The sequence below is a fragment of the Salminus brasiliensis genome, chromosome 17 (genome assembly GCF_030463535.1).
Source record: "Salminus brasiliensis chromosome 17, fSalBra1.hap2, whole genome shotgun sequence".
Lineage (NCBI taxonomy): Eukaryota > Metazoa > Chordata > Actinopteri > Characiformes > Bryconidae > Salminus > Salminus brasiliensis.
Genome location: NC_132894.1, coordinates 4462794 through 4486476, shown reverse-complemented (window position 1 = coordinate 4486476; position 23683 = coordinate 4462794). Strand labels below are relative to the sequence as shown.

Here is a 23683-nt window from a genome sequence, read left to right as displayed (position 1 = left end):
ATATATATATATATATATATAGTATACTACATACTGTTACTACTATACACACTGTTATACATGTATATATATATATATATATATACACACACACACACACACACACACACACATATATATATATATATATATATATATATATATATATATATAGTTATCAGCTGCATATCAGCTGCACTTCCCATACAGGCCCACTCTGTAATTCTATCATTCCAGGCTGTAGTCTGTTCGTTCCCCCTATTCTTCAATGGTCAGGACTCCACAGGATCACTGCAGGAAACACTTACTGTCCACTCTATTAGACACTCCTACCTAGTTGGTCCACCTTGTAGATGTAATGTCACAGACAGAAGCTGTGTTGGTCATCCTCCAGTCCTTCATCAGTACCCACAGGACACTGTTGGCTCAACATTTCTGGTTTGGTGGACTACGCTCAGTCCAGCAGTGAAGCTGAGGGCTTTAAACTCTCCAGCAGAAGTGTTTTAAAGTGACCCTATATGGTCAATGGAGCTGATATAATGTACAGTAAGCATTGAAACAATCAGGTAGTTAAATGCAGTGGCTGGAGTCTGTGCATGTGTATATATGTGTATATATATATATATATATATATATTTCTTTACAGCTGTATGAATGGGTTAATTATGTCCTGCTATATAGTTTTTCCACTCTTTTCCAGTTTTCCTCTAAATAAGTGATGCTGCCAGCATCCCTGCAGCCCCATGCCCTCAAACAGTTAAACAGTGAAAAGTGAAAGTCACATGTTTATCCAGGGGCACGCCGAGTCTTTTTAAGGAGTCGATTCTTTGGGATATATTCGCTAAAAACGACCGATTCTTCAGGCTCCGAGTCAATGCATATCAGTACAACGTACGACTGAGCCGAGTCTTCGTGCCGAGCTGAGCCGACTCCCACCTTTGACGTAAACAAGGTGTCGGTTCGACTAGAACCGACCCCTCGCGAGCGACTCTGTGCCGGTGGCGGCGGGGAAGCTGCCCAAAATGGCCGCTAGTCACTATTACGGGTTCCCGCACGGCACCGCCGGCCCCCAATACAGGTAAAACACACCGGCACGGATGGCGACCCGGGCGGCTATTCCTCCCGCCGTCCGCTGAATCGTCCTGGTGCTTCATTCACCGGCGGGCAGAGCCGAGCGGTTCAGCGGAGCAGGTTGTGTTGCTAGGCTAACAAGCTACATCCAGAAAGTCAGTGAGGTTACGGGGCGATAGCTGGACATAACCCTTCAGCAGGCCTCTAAAAGTGCCAGTTTGTCATCCGTGCTCTTATTCAAGGCTCAGATGGACGGAATTGCTTGTGTATGAATGGTTGCTGGTCTGATGTTGTCAGCTGCAGGTGCAGGTGCTTGTTTGAGGGTCTTAAGTCTAATGGTGGGACTCCAGGGGGCTCTTCACAGATGTCAGGATTTTGGAGATGGGATTAAAGCAGGTTCAGGCGAAGGGCAATCATGCAACATCATCCTAGACATGGGGGAAAGTTAGGGATGCACATAACAGTGGCATCTACTGAGGTCTTTTTTTGGCAAGCATGACATGTAGGGGGGTCTAGATATGATAAAGGGCACCAAAATGCATTGATAATATAAAATATGCCTTAATTTACTTAAATCAGTCCATTAAAGCATGCAATAATATGCAGTAATACCACCCTGTTATCATCTGTGGGTCGGATCATATCAGAACCATGCTGCATATCATTTTTGTACAAATGATTAATGTCATTAATGTCATATAATAACCCATTTTCTTGGATTGCAGGAGAGTTATAACATTTACTTATCATGGATTTATCGTAAAGTAAGTCAAATACTGTCGTAAGTGTACCTATCAGAGGGCAGGGTCAACCATGCTACGGCCCCCCTACATCAGAAAGGGTTAAAGACCTTGCTCAGGAGCCCAACAGTGGTAGCTGGGACCAGTAATACACTGAGCAATCATCATCTTCTTCTTCACAGGGCAGTTTTAATTTATACAAAATGCTGACTAACTTATGTACTATATGAATATGCAAATTAGCATCACAGTGCGAGATAGTCGCGACCCTAGATATGTAAACAGTACTGGACTATATAGTCCTCATAGTCCCAAATGCCTAGTTTGTCTCATTGACACTAGTTTTCATGCTAAATGTCAGTAAGCAGTGAATCAGCGTTTTAGTTCACCTCTATTATAAAACTTTCCAGGCTATGTTTTTCTATTTCTTTCACCTTCTGAAGCAGACAGTCACCCTGACCTGTTTTGACCTCCCCAGCACCCAGCCGCCTCCTGCGTATTCCCATCAAACCACTGCCAGCTACAGTGTCCAGCCTGCCCCTGGTGCAGCCCATGTGGTCACAGCTTCATACGCTCCTGCCACTGCACAGCCCACCCGGCCAGTGGCGTCTCCAGCATACCAAACATACCAGACTCCCGCTGCTCCAGATTACGGTTACCGTCAGCAGGAAACGACTCCTCAGCCGACCACCCGACCTCAGAGCTACCAGGTCTTTACAGAAGCGGTTAGTGACCGGTCGTCACTTTTTATTGCCCTGTTTTTTTTTTTGGTGCACACTGTTTTTTTTATTTATTTTATTTAATTTTATTTATTAAATATTAGTATAAATAGTTTGTAAATGCAGTAAATGCACTGTGCATTATTATGCACTATATAGTGAATAATGAGAAATAGTGAATCATATAGACAACAAAACCAACAATTTCACAAAGATGGCTTTCTCGGTTTAGCCAGACATCTTAAGTCTAATGTCAGGTCAGTCCAATCGGGAAGGACCTGAGGAGACTGTAAAAATGAGGAGGCCGGCTGCTTGAAATATAAACAGGAGTTCTCGAAATGCTTAATATAAAGTCCCGCCTTACAGCAAAATGAGCCAAACAGCTTGCTAGTTATGCCTTAAGCGGAGGGGCCCTCCGCAATGTGGAGCTCTGCTCAAGTGCTCTAGACGGAAAAACTTATTTTTTGTGCATTTTTTAACCAAAAACTTCAAATGTTTGTAGTAAAATTAGTTTTTTTAGGACAGATTGTAGCAGTGCTTTTTATATTTATTTATTTATATATATATATGAGAGAGAGAGAGAGAGAGTTTTTTGGTCTTCTCATTTACAGAAATAGAAGCCTGGTCTTGTATAAGTATTGTATTAGTACCTTTCCTGTTGGACAGTCTTCGGCTATAGGCTTAAGTGGTCTGGCCAACTGAGGAATTCCGCTTTGTGAAATACCCCCTCAGGCCATTTTCCTCGTGCTGTTTTGAATAATTACTGTGAAACCCTAAAATTATTGCAATTCCTGTTCCCGAGTAGTACCTCACAATGCATTTTACACCTAATGAGTTAATAGACTGATAGACATCAGTTTTGGCATTTGTGAAGCCAGGATTGTGATACTTGTTAGATCATTATGAATGCTATCTTGTTATTTAGGAGACAGTGGGTCCTTCCTGTAGTGTCTGTGTCTGTTTTGATTGCTGAATGCCTGATCCTCTGTTAATCGCAACTGCAGGAGAGCTACAACTACGGGCGGCCAGTGTCAACCAGTGGTGTGTATGAAAATAAGCAGTACTACCAGACGAGCATCGCACCAGCTCAACGAACCCCAACAGAAACCTACTTTCAGCAAGGTGATATCCTGCCTGAAACTTTCGATTCAGAGTAATTACACTGAACAGCATCGTGTTGTCTGCTTAATTTATCAAATGTTGTGTGTATATATATATATATATATATATATATATATATATATGTGTGTATTTTATTTGATCTTATGTGGCCTGTTGCATGAATATATATATATATATATATATATATATATATATATATATATATATATATATATATATATATATATATATATATATATGCATGCGCGCGCGCAACATAAGATCATGCTGTACATTGATTATTAAATTGTGCATAGCGCCACCCCATAGCTGTGGTAAAATCACAGTAACACAGCCTCAAGTGGCTTATTGCTTTAAAGCAACACTATGTAAACTTTTTACATTATAATAACTTAACCAGAAGAATAGCTTTTCTATATCTGCAACTCCAGGCTCAAAATGCTGGTAAAGTGGACAGAAAAATGCTTGCAAGAACAATTTAATGCTGAGTTGTAATTGTGTAAAATCTGTGTAATGTTTCTTTCACTGATTTGTATCTCTCGGCTTGTCAACAAAAGCATGTGTAAAGTGTGTCTTATGGCGGTGGCTCAAAGTGGGGGAACCAAGAAGCAAGAAATTTCTATTCTCCTTAACGCTGCTTTAATAAAATACACATTAAATGTTCAGTAAATAATTTTTGATTGCAATAATTTAAAAGAATTGGCTCTTCAAGCTGTGTTGTTTATTGCACAAGGTTCTCCCAAGCCAAGTAGCAGTTGATTGTTGCATTAACAGCTCAGTATACTGAGAACATAATACAGAGTCTAAGGTGGTTGAGCCAATCAGATGGAACAATCCAAACTATTTGCTTAAGAAGACGTTAGTGAAACTGCTGCCGTGACCTTTGTTTTTTTTTCTGACTCCGTGCAGTTTGTTATTATTCCTTCAGATCTAAAAAGTGGCTATAGACCGGCAAGTACAGCCTACAGCCAGCCTGCACCACAAAGACAGGTCACAGCCCTCAAACCCCTCCCTCCCGTCAGCTCCGTTTCATCCAGCTACAACATCTACTCTGCCACGACCAGCGTACAGCAGCAGCCAACTCCAATATCCACTTACACCCCCAGTTCCTCCTACAACTCCACAGCTGCCACTTCTTATTCTGGTAAGTGGGGGCTTTTTCCTGCAGTGTGCTCTGTGTGTCTCTGAGCTTCATCCCTAGTGTAGTCTCACAGTGTGAATGTTAACTATAATAACAATATGATTATGTAAATAGTACAATATAATATGCTATCCAATACTCTGGGTGTTTATCTCCTAATGAATGCATTCAGCTACTTTAGAATAAACTCTTATAATCCCTCTGGTTTAAGAAGAAACAAGGAATGGGCAGGTGTCCCAATACTTTTGTCCATATAGCGTAAATAAAATGCCAATACGTGAATGTGCTCAGTGTCTTTCTTGCCCATTCCCGCAGGTCTCAACTACTCTACTTACGAATCTAGCGGCTACACTTCAACTTCATCATACTATCAACCATCCCAGCAGCTGGGCCCTCCTCAGACCCCACCTCAACCCCAGGCCCCTTCCCATCAGCCTCAGCCTCCTCAGCAGCAAACCCAGCCGCCAGCTAAGCAGCTCACCAGTGCCTCCTGGAGCAGCACAGGAAACAGCATGGTCACTAGCCCTGCTGTCAGTACATACAAGAAGCCCATGTTCCATCAGAATAAGGTCCAGAAGCCAAAAGGCCCCCCGAAGCAGCCTCAGCTGCACTACTGCGACATCTGCAAGATAAGCTGCGCTGGTCCACAGGTATATGAGCGTGGCACATACATAGAGCTGTGATGTTATTTGTCACATTTGAAAATCAAAGGGACCAGACTAAACTCAGTTATGTATACCCCCTGACCCCCCTTCTTTTTTTGATCATACTTTAGCAACTTTTATTATTTAATAAATCTTAAATATTATTTAATTATTTAATAAATGCATTTATTAGGTTTTCTTGACTAATGGCACTTGCATCAGCTTGGGACCCTCAAAGGTTAATATTTTAGCTAAAAGAAATATTTTATTACACATTTAGAAATGTTTGATCCATTATTTTGCTTAAAATCGATGTTGTTTTCTTGTCATTTTCCATCCAAACCTCTGACTTTTGCCTTCCTCTGAAACGTCTTGATAGTTGATTACATCCCTGTGCACAAGCAGGCTTGAAAAAACTATGCTAACCAATAATATCATATTTCAGCCCCCACCCCCCACCTATCAAGTGAAAAATGCTGAGCTAGTGTGTGTGTGTGTGTATATATATATATATATATATATATATATATATATATATATATATATATATATATATATATACACACACACACACACACGTATATATTTATATTCTATATATTGTATATGTTTTCACATGTCAATATTTCAATTTCCACATATTGGAAAAAATCCATAAGAGTGTTTTGCTGCCGTGACGGCACATCCAGTGAAAATTTGAGTATTACCGCTTTAAACATTGGACATTTACATTAACCTCTTGGTGCATGGCACACTTTTGAAAACATGAATGTGAATAAACAAACATTATAATCAGTAATACTTGACATCATCGTGTGCTTATTTGTACATCATCTTCCCCTGTAGACCTACAGAGAGCACCTGGAGGGTCAGAAGCACAAAAAGAAGGAGGCGTCCCAGAAGTCTGGCAGTCAGGCCAGTAACGGACCACGTGGTGTGCAGACGCAGCTGCGGTGTGAACTCTGTGATGTCTCCTGCACCGGTGCAGATGCCTACGCAGCACACATACGGGGGGCCAAGCACCAGAAGGTCTGTGCAGATCAGGGTTCTCAGGTTTCTGTTTTATAAAATGGGCTGGATCACTACACACTAGGGTTGCACTACACACTAGGGTTGCACTACACACTAGGGTTGCACTACACACTAGGGTTGCTGCTTTACTATAGTATAAATAAAATAAATAAGAAAGCTGCATGTGAGGTGGAGGTCTTTTGAACTATTTTGTATCCAATTTTCGTTGTGAATTAATATGTTTATATGTTTTTTTTATTCATCAATTGATTGATTGGTTTTAAAACTTTGAAGATAGTAAGAATTTGGTGGCATTTTCTGTTTGGTTACATATTATTTTCAAAACATTTGTAAGCCAATGTTCACAATACAATAACCATCAAGTTTTATAACCTGGTATTTCTAAAATCTACGTTCCGTGGCATCCCTACATCACCCTTAAGTGCCTTTTCTATGCTTTTTAACGTTTGATTCCATTGGCTAATTGTCTTTGGGAATGAGAATGAATTCTGAATTAGTTTCTATTCTGTTTACTTAAAAGGGCACAGGCGTGTGACTGCTTGCATTTTATGTATTGTATATTTTCAATCCTAAAGCTTTCACAGCTACTTTGTTTAGTGTGGGTCTATTAGGTATGAACACTCACGGTCTCGCACCGCTTCCAAGTCAGCCCTGGTTGAAAAGCGGTTTTCAGATTGTCTGTGCAAAACGAGGGAATGGAAAAAAATCACCTCTTCGTCTAGCAGCTCATCGGCCCTGTACCCTCTGCATAACTTTCCAGTTTTAACATCTTGACTCTTTACAGATGCAATGCACTTGATTCTGGCACATAGACCAAGGAGTATCGTTTTGATTGACAGGGCCAGGCATCAGCAAACCAGACGTGTAAATTAAACCAGTCGATTATAAAGAAGTGGATATCAAATATTGTTTGAAAATGTTTATAAAAATGTTTATTTTTATTGCTCTGATTGGGATCCGTCTAGACCCACTGGTTTTTAACCTCTGGGCTACGGCGGTGCGCTCTGGTGCTATTGCCAGGGGGCTGTTGGCGGTCAGCTTTTATTTATTTATTTATTTATTTATTTATTTATTAATTGTTATTTTAATGTTGGCTTTTTATCATTCGTAGAAATGTATTAATATAAATTATTGCAAGTAATATAATTTAGAAAATATTTGGGTCAAAAATATGAAATAAATATATGGGTCAAATATATGAATTGATTTATCATCAATTCATTTATATCATAAATAAATGAATTGATGATAAATGAAAACAAACAAAGTGTTTGATATTTGTTGTTGTTTATTGTGTTGCATAATTATAATGTCAAGTGACATTTTTGCTCATATTAATTAGTGTATTATTATATGTTTGCATTTTAAACAGTTGAGTTTGTTTCTGGGGAAAGATTTTGTGGTCACAGATTGCAAAAGGTTGAAAACTCCCTTATCTAGCCATTAAATGGCTTGATTTTCATGCTACATAATAGAAAGAACTATGCATTTTATTAATAACATTGTTGAAGGATCTGGATTTTATACTATAATAGAATAATAAAAATGTCTTTTGGTGGTGTGGAGGGGAACATGAAAGTAGCTGAACCTCCAAACTTTAGATGTAGCCGTGTGAAACCAACTGGATCTCACGAAGATGATGCCCAAATCTGCCTTAACGCAAGTATTGTCACTTTTGCATTGTTATCAGGTTGTGAAGCTTCACACAAAGCTTGGCAAACCCATTCCTTCCACGGAGCCAGTTTTGGTGAACTCTGCCCCTGTTCCTGTGACTACAACTTCAGGAAAACCCACAACTCCTGCTGTAGCTCCAGCTTCTCCCAGGGTGCCACAGAAACCCATTGAACCAAGCCCTCAGAATAAGGGTCAGCAGCCAGCTAAGAAGCCTGCTCTGTCTAAAGCCACGGTCATTGGTGAGTATAAAGTGTTTGGTGTTATATTGTTAGTGTGCATTGTGTTGCATAATTATAATGTCAAGTGGAATTTGGTCATATTAATTACTGTATTGTATGTTTGCATTTTATACAGTTGAGTTTGTTTCTGGGGAAATATTCCGTGGTCACAGATTGCAAAAGGTTGAAAACTTCTGATCTAGCCATTAAATGGCTTTATTTTCATGCTGCATGATAGAAAGAATTATGCGTTTTATTAATAATATTGTTGAAGGATCTGGATTTTATACAATGATTTAGAGAATTGCATTCGTCAGGCTCATCTGAACTTCTGAATTAGCTGTGTCCTAGATATAATTGTGATAAAAGATATAACTGTTATTTTAAGACCATATTATGCCTTTGATCTACTAATAATATAACAACGTATACTGTAACAATATAATATAATACATGTATAATGTAACAATGCCATTACATCCTTTTAGAGAGCAGTTAACTTTTAAGTATTGAGAATATCCATACATTGGAATTGGATTTTAATACGATTGCAGTCGTGAGTCTAGTCAGCAGCAGCAGCAGCATATACATATGCTATGTCCGAATGTTTATGGACAGGCCTTCTAATGAATGCATTCAGCTACTTTAAGTTGCATTCATTGGTGACACATATGTGCAATTGCACACACACAGCTTGTCTAGTCTTCGTAGACTCTGGAATGGATGAGCGGCTGGAGCGGAAGAACTGTGTTCTCTTGAATGATGATGCTCCTTGCAATACTCTTGGGATGAGTTGGGGTTGAGGTGGAGTGGTGATCATCCAACATTCTGACCTCACTTATGTTATTGTCACTGACTGCAATCAAATCCTCACAGCAATGCTCTTCCAAAATCTAGCAGAAAACCGTCTTTCCTGGACAGTGGAGACTTAACAACAAAAGCAGGATAATCTTTTTTAATATCCTTGATTTCAGAAAAACAAGGAATGAGCAGGTGTCCCAATACTTTTGTCCATATACTGTATCTGTAGTGGCGGAGTAAATGGAGATGTCTTTTATTTAGCAGAATTGACCGAGGTCATGTACATAAATTGTTATATAAGGCAATATTGTAATTATAGTGACAGGTCTAGACCGAAGCACCTGCATTTCTAGATCTAGTGGCTAGATCTTCTCATTTACTAATATTACATTTGATTAGCCTCTGAATTTGTTTTTGAGGAGAGTTTCAGCAGTATTTGTTGCTGTTCATATGTTGCCTCTTGTCGAACGACAAAGCTGCTGCTCCAGAGCTGGTGAAGGTGGAGGAGGTGAAGCCGGTGGTTCTGCTCTCAGACCCTCAGAGTGATGATGAAGCTGATGGTGGTGGCATTCAGGGAGACATCCAGCCAGTGGGCCATGACTATGTGGAGGAGGTGAGGGATCGAGACATTCAGGTCACACCTAGCCTAATTTGTTTTCTGGAAAAAGCTCAAATAAAGCTCAAATTTGGAAAAAAAACACATTTCACAGATATTTACACTGGTATTACTACATATTGCGAAAGCTAAAATGTGAATGTGGATGTGGATGGCACCGAGATTTCAACCCTTAATTAGGTAGGCCATGGTTCGTCTTGCCTGGCGCCTCTAAAACGCAAAGAACAATACAGTAAAATTTCTCCATTCTACTCGTTTTGCTGCTCCTAATCACGGCAGCCTACTTTTCATAACTGTAGCGAATTTCTTTATATAATTTTATATATTATAATGATTTGAAATATATATATATATATATATATATATATATATATATATATATATATATATATATATATATATATATATTAATTCTTAGATTTGGCAATTGTGTTTGAATGGAAACCCAGCTACAGTAAACCAGCAGTAACTGTTCAATCTCCTCTGATATGATGCTCTTTATGGTTTACCGTGGCGCTGTCCAGAGACTATCCACGGAGATATTTACAGCAGCCTAAAATTATCTATTAACTATTTTTGCCAAGCTTTAGCATTATATTTATATTATAATTTAGTTATGTTGAAGGTAGGAGGATGTAGAGTTGGGAGTCTTTTCCAAGTAGTCTTATTGTTATAGGTTCATGAGGTTTCTGACCAGACTTGGAATTAAACCCCAATCTTCCCATTACTTTATACCCAGAAAAGGAGTCATGAACGAAATGTGAACGACTGAATTTGGGCTATTTATTTTGTGAATGATTTCGACTGTAAATAAGCGTTATCATTTTAATATGTTCCGACAACTGCAGATTCATCGAAATGACACTAGTATAGATAGTTATAGAGCAAATTCTTATATTAAATATATAAATAAATACAAATGTACTTATTTAGTTATTTTATCTTCAAACTTGTCATTTGATTTCTTTCAGGTTCGTAACGATGAGGGTAAGGTGATTCGCTTCCACTGTAAGCTCTGCGAGTGCAGCTTTAACGACCCGAATGCTAAAGACATGCACCTCAAGGGCCGCAGACACCGACTTCAGTACAAGGTGTGACTCTCATTCATTTACTGAAAGACTGGAAACTTCCACACAATCATCACTTGTATTTTTTTCTAGTGGAGATTCTTAATAAAGGGAACAGACAGGAATTGTCCCTGTTGTTAGAAATTCAGCATACAGGAGTCAGGAGTCTGGATCTTCAGCGTTGGAGTTTATTCACATGCAGATAGAAAATCATACACGGGCACAGCTTAGTTGATCAACTGATCCAGTCCAAAGAAAGCATTGACTTTTAGGGTTTCAGAACACTGAGGTGAGAAGGAGGGGGGCAGTTGTGAAAGAAGATAAAGGAAGAAGGGGTGAGAGTAAGGTGCAAATGGTGATGTTCTCAGGGAAAAGGGGGACATTTGGACACTTGGTTTGGAACATTAGTTTGGATTATTGCTTCTATGCAATTCTGTGTGCTAAGGTGCTGTTTTCTGGTCTGTTTAATCCTTCTGCAGAAAAAGGTGAACCCAGACCTGCTGGTGGAGATCAAACCCAGTAACAGAGCACGGAAGCTTCTGGAAGGCAAGCTGAGGAAGCAGAAGCAGAAAGCCGTGCTGAAGCGACAACAAGAAGATGAGCATCGATGGCATATGGAGATGAGGTCAGCTGTGTAGAACTGGCATGCAGCTATTTTGCATGTGTGTTCATTAGGGGAGGCTCAGTGGTTAGAGCACCAGGTTATTGATGACAGGGTTGTGGGTTTAAGACCTGGACTCGGCAAGCTGCCACTGTTGGGACCTTGAGAAAGGCCCTTAACCCTCCCTACTTTCTGGGCGCTGCTCCGATGGCTGCCCACTGCTCCGGGCACGTGTCACTGTGTGTGTTTGTTTGGTCAGTAGTGTGCATGTGTGTGTGTCCTACACAAATGAAGAATGTGGTCTTGTCTTGTCCACATTATTAGAAACCCCTCCCCTGTAGCTCAACCTTGCTGGTGTAAAGTCAGAGACTGGAGCCCATTTATTGCAGCATATCGATTATTTATCCTTTGACTGTTTATCAGTGATTATTATGGATTATTTTATTGTACGTTCCTTTATACTACCATGCCACTGCATACCGCTGCTCTGCCAATCTTATTGATGGTCCACAACACAATAATATCTGGTCAGCAGCAGTCCTGTGGTCAGAAATGGAACAATTATGATTGAATTATGAATTATGATAAATGCACAGTAACAATAAATAGGCTATAGTATCTGACTTTACAGCAGCAAGGTTGAGCTACAGAGGAGGGGTTTCTAATAATGTGGACAAGATAAGACCTCATTCATTATTTGTGTTGGACACACACACATGCACACTAGTGACCAAACAAACACACACAGTGACACATGCCCGAAGCAGTGGGCAGCCATCGCTGCGGCGCCTGGAAAGCAAGGAGGGTCCCAACAGTGGCAGCTTGCTGAGCCCAGGTATTAAACCCACAACCCTAGCATCAATAACCTGGTGCTCTAACCACTGAGCCACCTCTAGTAAACACACATGCAAAACAAATGGCTCTTTGAGTGATGCCACTAAAGAACTACTTTTGGTTCAATACAGATCCATTTTGGTTCATTTTTCATTCTAAGAGTGTGAAGAACCTTCACTTGATACAGGTTCATTGCTGTTTACAGTCTGTAATTGTTCTTGATGTTGTCCTCTCTGCTACAAGACCTGTCTCTATTTTGTTCTTCTCAGTTCCTTTAAATTCTTCTCAGTTCTGCACAGTTCCTCTCAGTTTTACATACTAATATAGGTTAAATCCGAAATCACAGCCAACAGATAGATCCAGAGGTTGCAAAATGGTTTTCCTATCTCTGATGCTCCTTATTCAACATCTCAGCTAGTCATGAAATCTTAAAATCTATAAAATAAGACTGTATAGGAGACATACTTAAGTCAAGTCAAGTCAAGTGGGTTTTATTGTCATTTCAACTACATACAGAGTACACAGTGAAACGAAACAACCAGGTTCCTCCAGGACCATGGTGCAACATAGACACAGTGCATACAGAACACACAGACACAATACAGACAGGATAATAAAGAGTGAGAGTGAGAGTGAAAGTGAAAGCATGAAACAGAAAAAAAACATCAGTTCAGTTTCTGGAGTTGAGAAGTCTGATGGCTTGGGAAATGTGAATGTGTAAATGTGAAGTCCAGGGGTTACTGACATACTGTAGCAGTGTGCACTGTGATCGTGTTTAATGATATGCCTGATATCTCTTGTAGGAGGTACGAGGAGGACTTGTACTGGAGGAAGGCAGAGGAGGAGCATCTGTACTGGGGAGAGCAAAGACGCAGGATGGCGCCCCCACCTCTCATGAGTCGCCCTGGAATGCCTGTGCCCCCTCTACTGGTGAGAGCAAGCATTGTAGATGTTGAATTGATACTTCCCACATTGCCTGTTTCCACATTTCTTATTTGTTTTGATCTTATTTGGTTCTCTACTGCCCTATTCCGTAAGTTTGGTTCAGTTGTTTGTATTAGAGCAGGTTTCTCTTCTTCTTTTTTTTGTTTTTTTGGGGTTTTTTGGGTTTTTTTTTCTTTTCCTCTTTTGGGTACCCACAATGGCCAGCCACAGACCTCAAGCATAAGCCTAAGTTTGCAGGTAGTGGCTAAAAGCATGCAGCTGACTGCTCTAAACACACACACAAGAGCTAATAACCTAAACGTGCACATTTTTGATTCAGAACCTGAGGACTGATGACGTCGGTTCTTTGTGTGATTGCATCCAAGCGAATGGCTTAATATTCTCTCCTCACCCATATTTTTATCTTCACATCACTAATAATAATAATAATAATAATAATATTGCCAATGCCCGTGTAAGCAGTGGACCCCATACAATTTACTAATTAGAAGAGATGTTTGGACAGGTAGTGTAGCGCCGTGTTATGTTCCGTGCTATTGGGCAAACCTTTGGGCCTTGTAAAGTATGCCCAGGACTAGCCTGGATGATGACACTCCATCTTCTTTCTTTGCAGCCTGTTCGTCGGCCGGATTCTCCGGATGACCGCCACATAATGTCCAAACATGCCACCATCTACCCAGTGGAGGAGGAGCTGCAGGCTGTGCAGCAGATCGTCTCGCACTCAGAGAGAGCCCTCAAGCTGGTGTCTGACTCACTGCTGGAGCAGGAGGCTGTCTCACAGGGCAAAGAAGACATGGATAAGCAGTGAGTCACTCCACTATATTGGTCTGCAGTGTAACCTTCATGAATGGTTTGTTAGTCGGGCAGGGTTTGGTCAGCGGTGAGGTTAAGAACGTTTGAATGCTAAATGAAAGGGATGCTATTGCGAGGCATAGTGAGAAGAAATGGCATGATGGGTTAATTAAGCAAAAAAGCCTCTAATTGGTGCCTCACTAAGCCCAGCCTCTTATGAAGTAATACTCCAATAATTGTTAAATGCACTGGATTTCTGCTGCCATGTCCTCTTGGTGTTTAGCCCCAGTCCTTATCTAACGTCAAAACCAGGTAATAATAGTGTGTGCCTCAACTTTGAGACCATTAGTATGGAATTGCATGATCTCCACTTCCCCTATAGGAGCAGTAGGAGGTCTGTAGTCCACCTGTTTCTCTGCACCCTTTGTTATTAGCCTCCTTTCACCCTGTTCTTCAATGGTCAGGACAGGTAGTATTTGGGTGGTGGGTCATTTTCAGCACTGCAGTGACACTGACTGACATGGTGGTGACGAGTGTGTTAGTAGTGTGTGTTGCGCTGGTGATAAGAGTGGATCAGACACCTCAGTGTCACTGCTGGACTGAGAATAGTCCACCAGCCAGAAATAAACAGCCAACGGTATCCTGTGAGCAGCAGCAGATACAGAGCTTCTATCTCTGACTTTACATCTACAAGGTGGACCAACTAGTCTAATAGAGTGGACAGTAAGTGGACATACACACTCCAGCTGCACTGCTGTGTCTGATCCACTCGTACCACCAGTGCAACACTAACATACCACAGCCATGTCAGTCAGTCTCAACGCAGTGCTGAGAATGACTCAGTATCCAAATACTACAGTTTGCTCTGTGGTGGTCAGTCCTGTGGGGTCCTGACCATTGAAGAACAGGGTGAAAGGAGGCGAGCAAAGTATGCAGAACAACAGATGGATACAGTCTGGAATTATAGAACCACCGAGTGCTCCTATATGGTAAGAGGAGCTGATATAATGCGCTGGGATGGGAGTGGTCATAAACTGATATGAATGTCATATCATAATTTATCATGTTCGCCTTAAAATCAGAAAATGTATACCTAAAAGGTCTGGTAAGCTATTTATGTCTCAAATACAAAAGTAACTGACTTTTTATTTTTCGCTTGCTGCAGGTTGGACCCTCAGGGCCGCATGCTGAAGGGGGTAATGAGGGTGGGGATACTGGCCAAAGGCCTGCTGCTACATGGAGATAGGAATGTTCAACTTATCCTGCTAGCTGCCAAAAAGCCCACCGTGTCCCTGCTGAACAGCATTGCTGAGCAGCTTCCTAAACAGCTCCTGGTAAGACATCAGCCACCTTCTTCTTCCTGTCTCTTCTCTGTCTTGTGGTGCTGAAATACTCAGTCCTGGAGATTTGAGTAAACAGCAACCGATTTGTGTGACTTTAAGAACACGTAAGGTAAGGGCTGTTGATCTGGAAACTGCCTTATCATATTCATACCATGACCGTGATGTTATTAAATAATAAAAGTGATAAATACACTCTGATAAAGCTTATTTTGTCCATTTAAAATAAATAGTAAGAGTGGCTCAGCAGTCTAATGTGCTACCATTATGGCCTGGGGTGTAGCGAGTTCAAATCCTGAGCCATGACACTTTGCCATCAGCGGCCGGAGTCAGAGAGAGCACAACTGACCAGGTTCTTTCTGGGTGGGTAGATGGCACTTTTTCCCCTCATCATTTTAAATACTAAGGTGGACGGCACAGGCGTCTGTTGGCCAGTGCAGTGGAGCTGAGGACCTGGCACGTTCCTCCAAATGTGTCGGCTGCCCGGCAGCGCTTCATCGGCAGCAGTTTGAAAAGAGGCGGTGCCTGGCTTCACATGTGTCGGTGGAGGTGTGGTTAAGCCAGGAGCATTGCAAGTAGCTGGGGGAACTACAAATGGGTGGGTTAGTTGGCAGTATCAAATTTGGAGAAAAAAATTGCCAATTTATTCTAAAATAAATCATAAAAGAAACTTAACCCTCTCTGCTTTGGGGCGCCATAGCATGACTGACCCTGCGCTCTGTTCCTGGCTTTCAAAGCTGGGAGCGTATTGGGCGTATTGAATTATGATGAACTGTGAAAATGAATAGGTAATCTTGATTTAGTCATTTGACATCCCTAATATTAATGAATTATGTGGATTAACATAATATTAATTTATCATGTTAAACCAAAATAATAATGTACAGTTAATGCATAATATTTAAATGATTAACTGTGACGAAGTTCCTATTCTAAAAGTGACACAAATGTATGAAAGCTCCTTTTTTGGAGCGTTAGAAATGAGGCATAAAAAATGGGCTTCCTTATTAGGTCACAGGGACCATTTATGGAAAAACAATTATCGTTGGTGTCTGTCTGGATATAGAATCAGGAAGTCATGCTGTTCTCCAAGTGCGTCAAGCTACACTGCAGTGTTCCATGAGCTACAGATTTTTTTTTGGGGGGGGGGGGGGGGGTGTAGTGACCGGTTTAATGAACCGCATAGACATTCACACCATCGGTTTGTGTGTTATGGTTCGGGTGGTCTTGACCGAGAGTGGCAGCTGGCAACTTCCAGAAGATAACTGGGAAATCTCCCATTGGTGGTAGAATGATTGAAGTATTTCGTGATCCTTCTGCTTTCTTGAGAAATCTACCATGTTTGGGTCATCACACATGATCGTCAACCAGTTCTCCTCATCGGTCTTGCCTGTTTCTGAAGAATGTGGTTTTGAAAGTAGTTTGACATTAACTGTGATTGAGAGCGTACCATTGGAATCTCCCCTTCAAATGGCATATAGTTCCACATTTTTTCCCCACATGATTTTTTTTTTCCCCCCACAGGTCGATGCTGTTGCTACCATTCAGTTTAGAGTCTTTTATAGCTTTGTCCGAATAAATGTGAACACGGGCGATTACTTGTTGCTTTTTATAACTGATCTTTAGTTTCCCTGCCTGGTTGTGACACCCTACAGAGAGAGCCTGGGGCCTTAGGGCTTACCTAAAGACCACACAATGAACTAAAAATCTCACGTTTCCCTGCTAGGCTGTAAGAACCCTTATCTCCCTTCAAAAATTAAACTGTTTCTTGGGGGCTACAGCCCTGATGTGATGATATAGTTGGGGACGCCTCCACTCCCCTCCCCGGCTGTCCCGTCTGTAGTGAGTAATGCCAAGTGTCCTTTTAACCGGCAGACCTTTTCTGAAGATCAGTATGTGGTGCAGGCTCACCCCGAGGAAGCCAACATCGTCATTATTTCCAGCAAGGAACCAAAAATGCAGGTCACCGTCTCTCTCACTTCGCCAGTGATGCGGGAAGACCCTGCCCCAAGCCCGGAGGAACAGGCAGACCACAAGCTGCCTGAGAAAGGTTAGAGAACCCATGCTTTCAGTCTACTGCACTGTATTGTCTCCTTTTAAGAAAAAAGCACCAACAGCTACAGCACAAGACCATCCAAAAGCAAGTGAAATCTGGCTCCACAACCGCCTGAGTGTCTTTTAGCCCCAAGCCCTTAAATTGAGTTCATTGTTTCCCGGTTTTTCATTATCGGAGCCCTGTTACCAGTCTGTGATTCTGCCCCTTTAGTTTTTACTGCTCTTCTGTAGTGTCTGGTGGAATCTAAAGCCGGATCTCTGACCTTTCTGTAGCTATGAGTGTGACTGTGGCTTTGATGTACTGTGTATGACGAATCATGTGACTCACACATAGATGGATTCCTCATCATACAGTGGCCCCAATAAGGATTTGGACACTTTAACCATTTGTGAACTTTTAATGAGGTCCAAAAGTGGTTTAAGACTCGTTGTTGACCCCCAGGCCGCACTGGGGGTTCTGTGAAGCACACATAAGGAAGACCTTTTGAGTGCAAACCGGTCAAACCTCATGACTATTGGCTACCCTTTTGAATAAATACATTCATAAAATCTAAATCAGTCCTGGTTTGGTCTGTTAAATTAGTGCATCATCCATTCATTTCATAGTCAATTCAAATCAGAATCAAAAATCAGAAATTTCATTATTTGTTTATGAATCAAATGATGGACTGTTTCACACATTTTTCTTTTTTAACACCTATTTTTGATTTGAGCATAAAGACCAATGGCCAAACTAAATTTTTTATATTGAATTGGTTTGGTTTGCATGACCTGGAAGTTACTGTTTTGCTAGCTTTCACAATCAGTGTTGGCGTTGGATAGTTCTGGATGGGGTTGAAGATGAGTTTGATCTTGTTCAGAGAGACTAAGTGTTGCTGTAAAAGAAGACAACATGACAACTGAAAAAATATTAACCATCTTACAGTTCCTGTAGCTTTGTCTAAAAATACAGTACCAGTCAAAGGCAGGGTTCCAATAGGTCTAAATAGTAGGCCTGTGGCAGTGTGTATATGCGTGGATGGAAATATCTCTTAAAATGCAGCTACAGCATGATAATATACCTTAATACACACACACTTACTCATTTAGCAACAGACCAATTAATAGCCTTGATATCGCCTTCTTCCAGTTCAACCTACAAGTTAGGCCTACCTAAAACCCTCCCCAGTTACGACATCCTAACTACGGTGGATACCCGTGTGTCCCCAGTGTCCTCTGGTTTTTGGGGTATGTATTTTATTTTTTATTTAAATTTTTTTAAACAGAAATATTTAAATCACATGCTTTTAAGATATTGATCAGCACGCATTCAACCAGGTGTATCCCAGTTACTAATGTTGTGGCGATCCCCTTACTCTAAAAAGCTAAAAGATTGTTAAAATCGGGACCACGTATCTTCTCACAAGTAAGCAGTGAGGGAAAGTACGTACGTCTGTACCGATTTACAGAATAGCATAAAAAGTGACATATTTTTCAATGGAACTGCAGTACCTGGAAGATTCTGCAGATTTGTCCAATTGTCATGTCATGTTCCTTGGCAGCAATTCCTTGTAGGACTATGAAACTCTAAACCCATTGTCTGGAAATGGTTTCTAAAGCGAACAGATATCAGAATCAGGTGTAGCAATTTTTCCTTTTTTCCGTATTTTTCAGTTTTTCTGTTGCAAAAAAATTGAAAGCCTTGTAAGAATCACAGAAAAATTCATCGTTTTATTTTCTTTGTTTCCTGATTTTGGATTCTCAGTCGAATATGGCAAAGGGAATGATGCACTGATTTTGTTGTTTGTGTGGGTTTTATTTTTTTAAGAGAGCTGCTTGGTTTCCAAATATGACTGTCCAAATACTTTTTTGGGGCCATACTTCTCTTTTCACCAAAAAAAAGTCACCTTCAGTAAGAACACTGTGACTGCGGTTACATACTCACTAATAAATATATCATATTTGTCTGATTTCGCCAGTTACCATCATGTAAACCTCATTCTGTGATGTTAAATTTAAGCAGATTTAAAAAAAATTGGAGATTGTGGCTTCATGATCAGGTCATTCAGCCTGCGAATGCTGTTAATCAGCTGTCTCGTATTTGCGTACATGTGCACAAATGTATCTGGTTAGAGAAGAGCTGCCTCGTAAGTGTGGACATGGACATCAAAAGTTTTTAACCTCATTTACTTGGAAAGAAATCTGATTACTTAAGTGCTCGTAAACAAGTCACCCGAGTCATTGCCAAAATCTGATCCGGCTTCCAGCTGATACAGGTAAACCACGGTTAGGAAGCCCACAGGTAAATATATACAACTCCTGATCAGCACATTCTCCTCTCTGCAGAGTTTCTATGATGAGAAATGTGTAGGCCTGTAGGTGATCAGTCACCCTTGCTTCACTAAATGTAGGCAGTTCTTCGAGACTGTGATCATTATATTTATATATTTATATATATATATATATATATATATATATATATATATATATATATATATATCTTTGCATAACGTATTATACCGCAAGCCTTTTTTTTTTTAGGACTCTGGAAATGTGGAAAGCCCCTCTCGCCCCCTCACTGTGTTGTGACATCTTGTTAATGTCATTCTGTTTGGTAACTTTGCTAATGGTGCTGTTGCCTACCACCCAGTTTCCTCTTTTATGACAAATTGTTTTTAAAATTAGTTATTTTTCTATTTTCAAGCAGCTTAACATGTGATTTTCTGCTTTGCTGGGTGCCGGTGTAGTGACCTGTGACACCTTTTGTTGCCTTTTTGTTTCGTTCCAGTGCCTGAAAAGGATCCTCCAGACGTTCTAAACAGGACAAAGTGCCTCGAGTATTTGGCAGCCCTTCGCCATGCCAAATGGTTTCAGGTAAGCAGTAGGTAGTGCTGCATGAGGCCTACACAGGCCTCCTCACCTATTTCTGCATACATTTAAACTCTCCAATTAAAACCTTACATTAAAATCCATGTTTAATCACCACCAAGATCATTATACTTTGGTCTAAAATGTGGGATTCTTTTTAAACCCAGATCAGTGCAGCAGTTGACCAATCCAAACAGACCTTCCTCACGAGAAAGTTGCTTGTGAGTTGATTTGGTAGGCTTGGAGTCTCAGTGGGTTTTGTCTGCAGGCTCGTGCCAACGGTCTGCAATCCTGTGTGATCATTATCCGCGTTCTCAGAGACCTCTGCCAGCGCGTACCTACCTGGGGAAAGCTGCCAACCTGGGTGAGAGCTTGGCCTTGTTTACATCTTACATTTTGCTGTGTCAGTTTTGCAGGATCACAGTCTGTCAAGTCACAAAAAAGACAATGGAGGTTCAGGGCAGCACAGAACTCATCTGGGCTCAAAGTTTTATGTGAAAGTTTCTGTAAACACCTCAGGACCAATGTCTGTGTGGTTTCCTTTTTTGGACATTGGCGAGAAATGAAATATCTGACTTCATATCCTTAAGGTGGTTTTTTTTATCCAGTTATAACTGGTGTTGTTTTGTTTTTTTTTAGTATTGTTACTTTTAGCACCCATGCAGTGAAAAGCCATCTTAGGCTCACTCAGAGAATTTGTAACTTTTTAATGCTTTGCAGGCTATGGAGCTGATGGTGGAGAAAGCCATCAGCAGTGCATCAGGTCCTCTGAGTCCAGGAGAGGCCATGCGAAGGGTTCTGGAGTGCATTGCAAGTGGAATCCTTCTGCAAGGTGTGAAACACTGTTCTGCTGAAGCAGTTCTGAAGGTTCAGGCCTTCAACTCTTAGAGGGAAATATTAGTTTTATAGTCATGAATAAGTAATAGTACACACTGAATAACTTGTTCTTGATGGTAATTAATTAATAGTAGATACTGGAGAATTTGGAAGACTGATCAATTCAGAGTAGTTATTGAATATTTATAGTAGATACTGATTACTTATAGTAGATACTGAATAAATTATAGTGGATATTGAAGAATTTGTAATAGATGGTAATTAATTTGCAGTAGATACTGAACAGTTTGTAGTATGCAGTAATTAAGTCATAGTAGTTATTGAATAATTTCTAGTAGATACTGAACAATTCATAGTAGATACTCGATAATTTGAATTTGTAATGATACTTGAGAATTTGTGAAAAATTTGATACTCGAATTTGTAAAGAAAATTTAAATATGTGAATAAATCAGAGCGGTTATCGAATACTTCATAGTATATCATTAATAATTCACAGTGAACCTGAATAATTTGTAGTAATTATTCGAATAATGTATTTATGCAGTATACTGTGACACTGCAGTTTCCTTCTGGATCTTATCGTAGTAGATGTTAATTAATTCACCATAGATACTGAATATTTCACAGTAAATACTGAATAATTTGTAGTATGCAGTAATTAATTTATAGTGGTTACTGAATAATTCATAGTGGATACTGGAGAATTTGTTGTAGACAATGATACATTTGTATCAGTTATTGAATAATTCATAGTGGATACTGAATAATAACTCTTTAGATTAATAACTGAATAATAGTACATAGTTTTAAAGACTTAAAAAATCCAGATATGTAGGTCACAGCATGAATTAGATTGAGCTAGATTTATTGAGATTAATTATTAAGATGATGACCATTCAGCCCATATTAAATAAATTAGATTGTCTTTTGTTGATGTGGTTTACTCTGTGTTGGATTTCCGCTAGCTCTGTTATATCAGAATACATTCTCTCTGCTGCCAGATGGTCCGGGCCTGTTTGACCCCTGTGAAAAAATCCAGACGGATGCGCTGGGCGGCATGACTAAACAAGCCAGAGAAGATGTGACCGCAAGCGCACAGGTATATTTGATGTTTTATTATCAGGTCAGAGATAGAATAGTGTCAGTCTCAGAGTGATCAGTCTAGACTGGCTAATCAGGGACTAAGATTGACTACTAGATTGATCTCCTGTTGATGTCTTATTTCTGGATTGTTCTAGTTAAGCATCATTGGCTCGTCTTTATGGAGCTCCTTTACTTATTTGGAAATGTGCTTGAGCTGCAGTATTTTCCTCTGTGTTTCAGCATGCCCTGCGGTTGTTAGCGTTTCGCCAGGTCCATAAAGTTCTGGGGATCGACTCTCTGCCGGCATCCAAGGCCAGCGCGCGCAACCGCAAAAGACGAAGAGACGGCACAGACACGAGTGAGGGGGAAGGCGAAGGGAAAAAAGACAAAAAAGAAGATTCTCAAGATGCTTGAGAACTACCAGAACTCTCTGGCATCTTTATTATACACCATAATTTATTTTCTCCTAGAAACAATGAAAACAAGTCTCACTAAACTGGATGAAATTAACAGTCTTGACATTTCTGCAATTTTAGGGCAAGAAATGGAGAAATGATTTCCCTCCCTTTCCTCTTTTTATTACAGCTGTACTAAAAATAGGTTTAGAAAACACTTATGTTCAGAACAGAATAGTGCATTCCATATCTGGCGTAGCAGAAAGCATCTCAATACTGCTACTGTAAGATCACTGACCAGTGTCTAACACTGTTACTAACCTGATGTAGACACATTTATTCAGTAATAGCACTTAAAACTAAAAGCTTTAACCACTTCAGAGGCCAGTTGCTTTGTTTTTGTTTTGACGTTTACACAAGACCTTAGATGTGGGTCCAGCCTGGTCTTACACTAAAAGGATTTTACGTTCATCAGTAACAGTGTAAATACGTTTACGACTAGGCTTAATTTATGTGTGGGATTTAAAAACAAAAAAAACCAAAAAAAAAACCTTGATGTACATCACTGAAAGACGTTTGAGTTTACATAAGACCTATAGTACTAACCTTAACTCTGCCGACAGCTTATTAAAAGTGACAATATAAAATACTGTAAGAAACGTTCTCAAAAAAGAGAAACCGTTTGGTCTGATTGTTTGTGAAACGGACGACTGAGGTTTAAAATTAGATCACATTTAACGACTTAATACCAGTAAATGAATGGAGAGTTCATGTGTTTTTGTTTCTTCCATTTGTTTCGCAGTGGCAGTCTCTTATTTTTTTTTTTGTTTGCACATAAATATATCATATATTGTGAAGCTCTTAAAGTATGACTGAGGCAGAGGGGATTTTAGTGTTCTTGCCGCTTGTTTGTGATATGTATGAGAATGGGGAAGAAAGGAGATTTTACACACTTATGTTCTGAAAGTGCTCTGCTGATGATGACGTTATGGTTCTCTTCCTGTGCCTGAAATTAAGGGAGTTTAAACAGGCAAATTAAAGTCTACTTGAAATGTGAAGAAGATGGGTGAATATTTTAGTTATTTCATACTGTGATAATATATCATGCAATAGATTATTATTATTAT

The 23683-nt window shown here is 40.1% G+C and overlaps 1 protein-coding gene across 1 annotated transcript; it reads left to right on the top strand.

Moving 5' to 3' along the window:
- Positions 1–982: 982 nt before the first annotated feature.
- On the top strand, positions 983–23617 carry zfr2 (zinc finger RNA binding protein 2). The gene is made up of 19 exons (XM_072659765.1): positions 983–1057; positions 2269–2515; positions 3514–3631; positions 4560–4775; positions 5088–5422; positions 6263–6445; positions 8139–8361; positions 9618–9754; positions 10729–10848; positions 11304–11449; positions 13063–13189; positions 13818–14008; positions 15162–15330; positions 17212–17386; positions 20159–20244; positions 20507–20602; positions 20959–21070; positions 22080–22177; positions 22402–23617. The coding sequence occupies exons 1-19, from the start codon at positions 1002–1004 to the stop codon at positions 22573–22575; spliced, it is 3009 nt and encodes a 1002-aa protein (XP_072515866.1). The 5' UTR covers positions 983–1001; the 3' UTR covers positions 22576–23617.
- Positions 23618–23683: the final 66 nt, after the last annotated feature.

Excerpts from the sequence above, each read along its gene's own strand:
- zfr2 (XM_072659765.1), top strand. The coding sequence starts at position 1,002 with ATGGCCGCTAGTCACTATTACGGGTTCCCGCACGGCACCGCCGGCCCC. Across the intron at positions 14,009-15,161 it reads AAAGAAGACATGGATAAGCA|GTTGGACCCTCAGGGCCGCA; the intron begins GTGAGTCACTCC and ends CGCTTGCTGCAG. Across the intron at positions 20,603-20,958 it reads GGGGAAAGCTGCCAACCTGG|GCTATGGAGCTGATGGTGGA; the intron begins GTGAGAGCTTGG and ends AATGCTTTGCAG.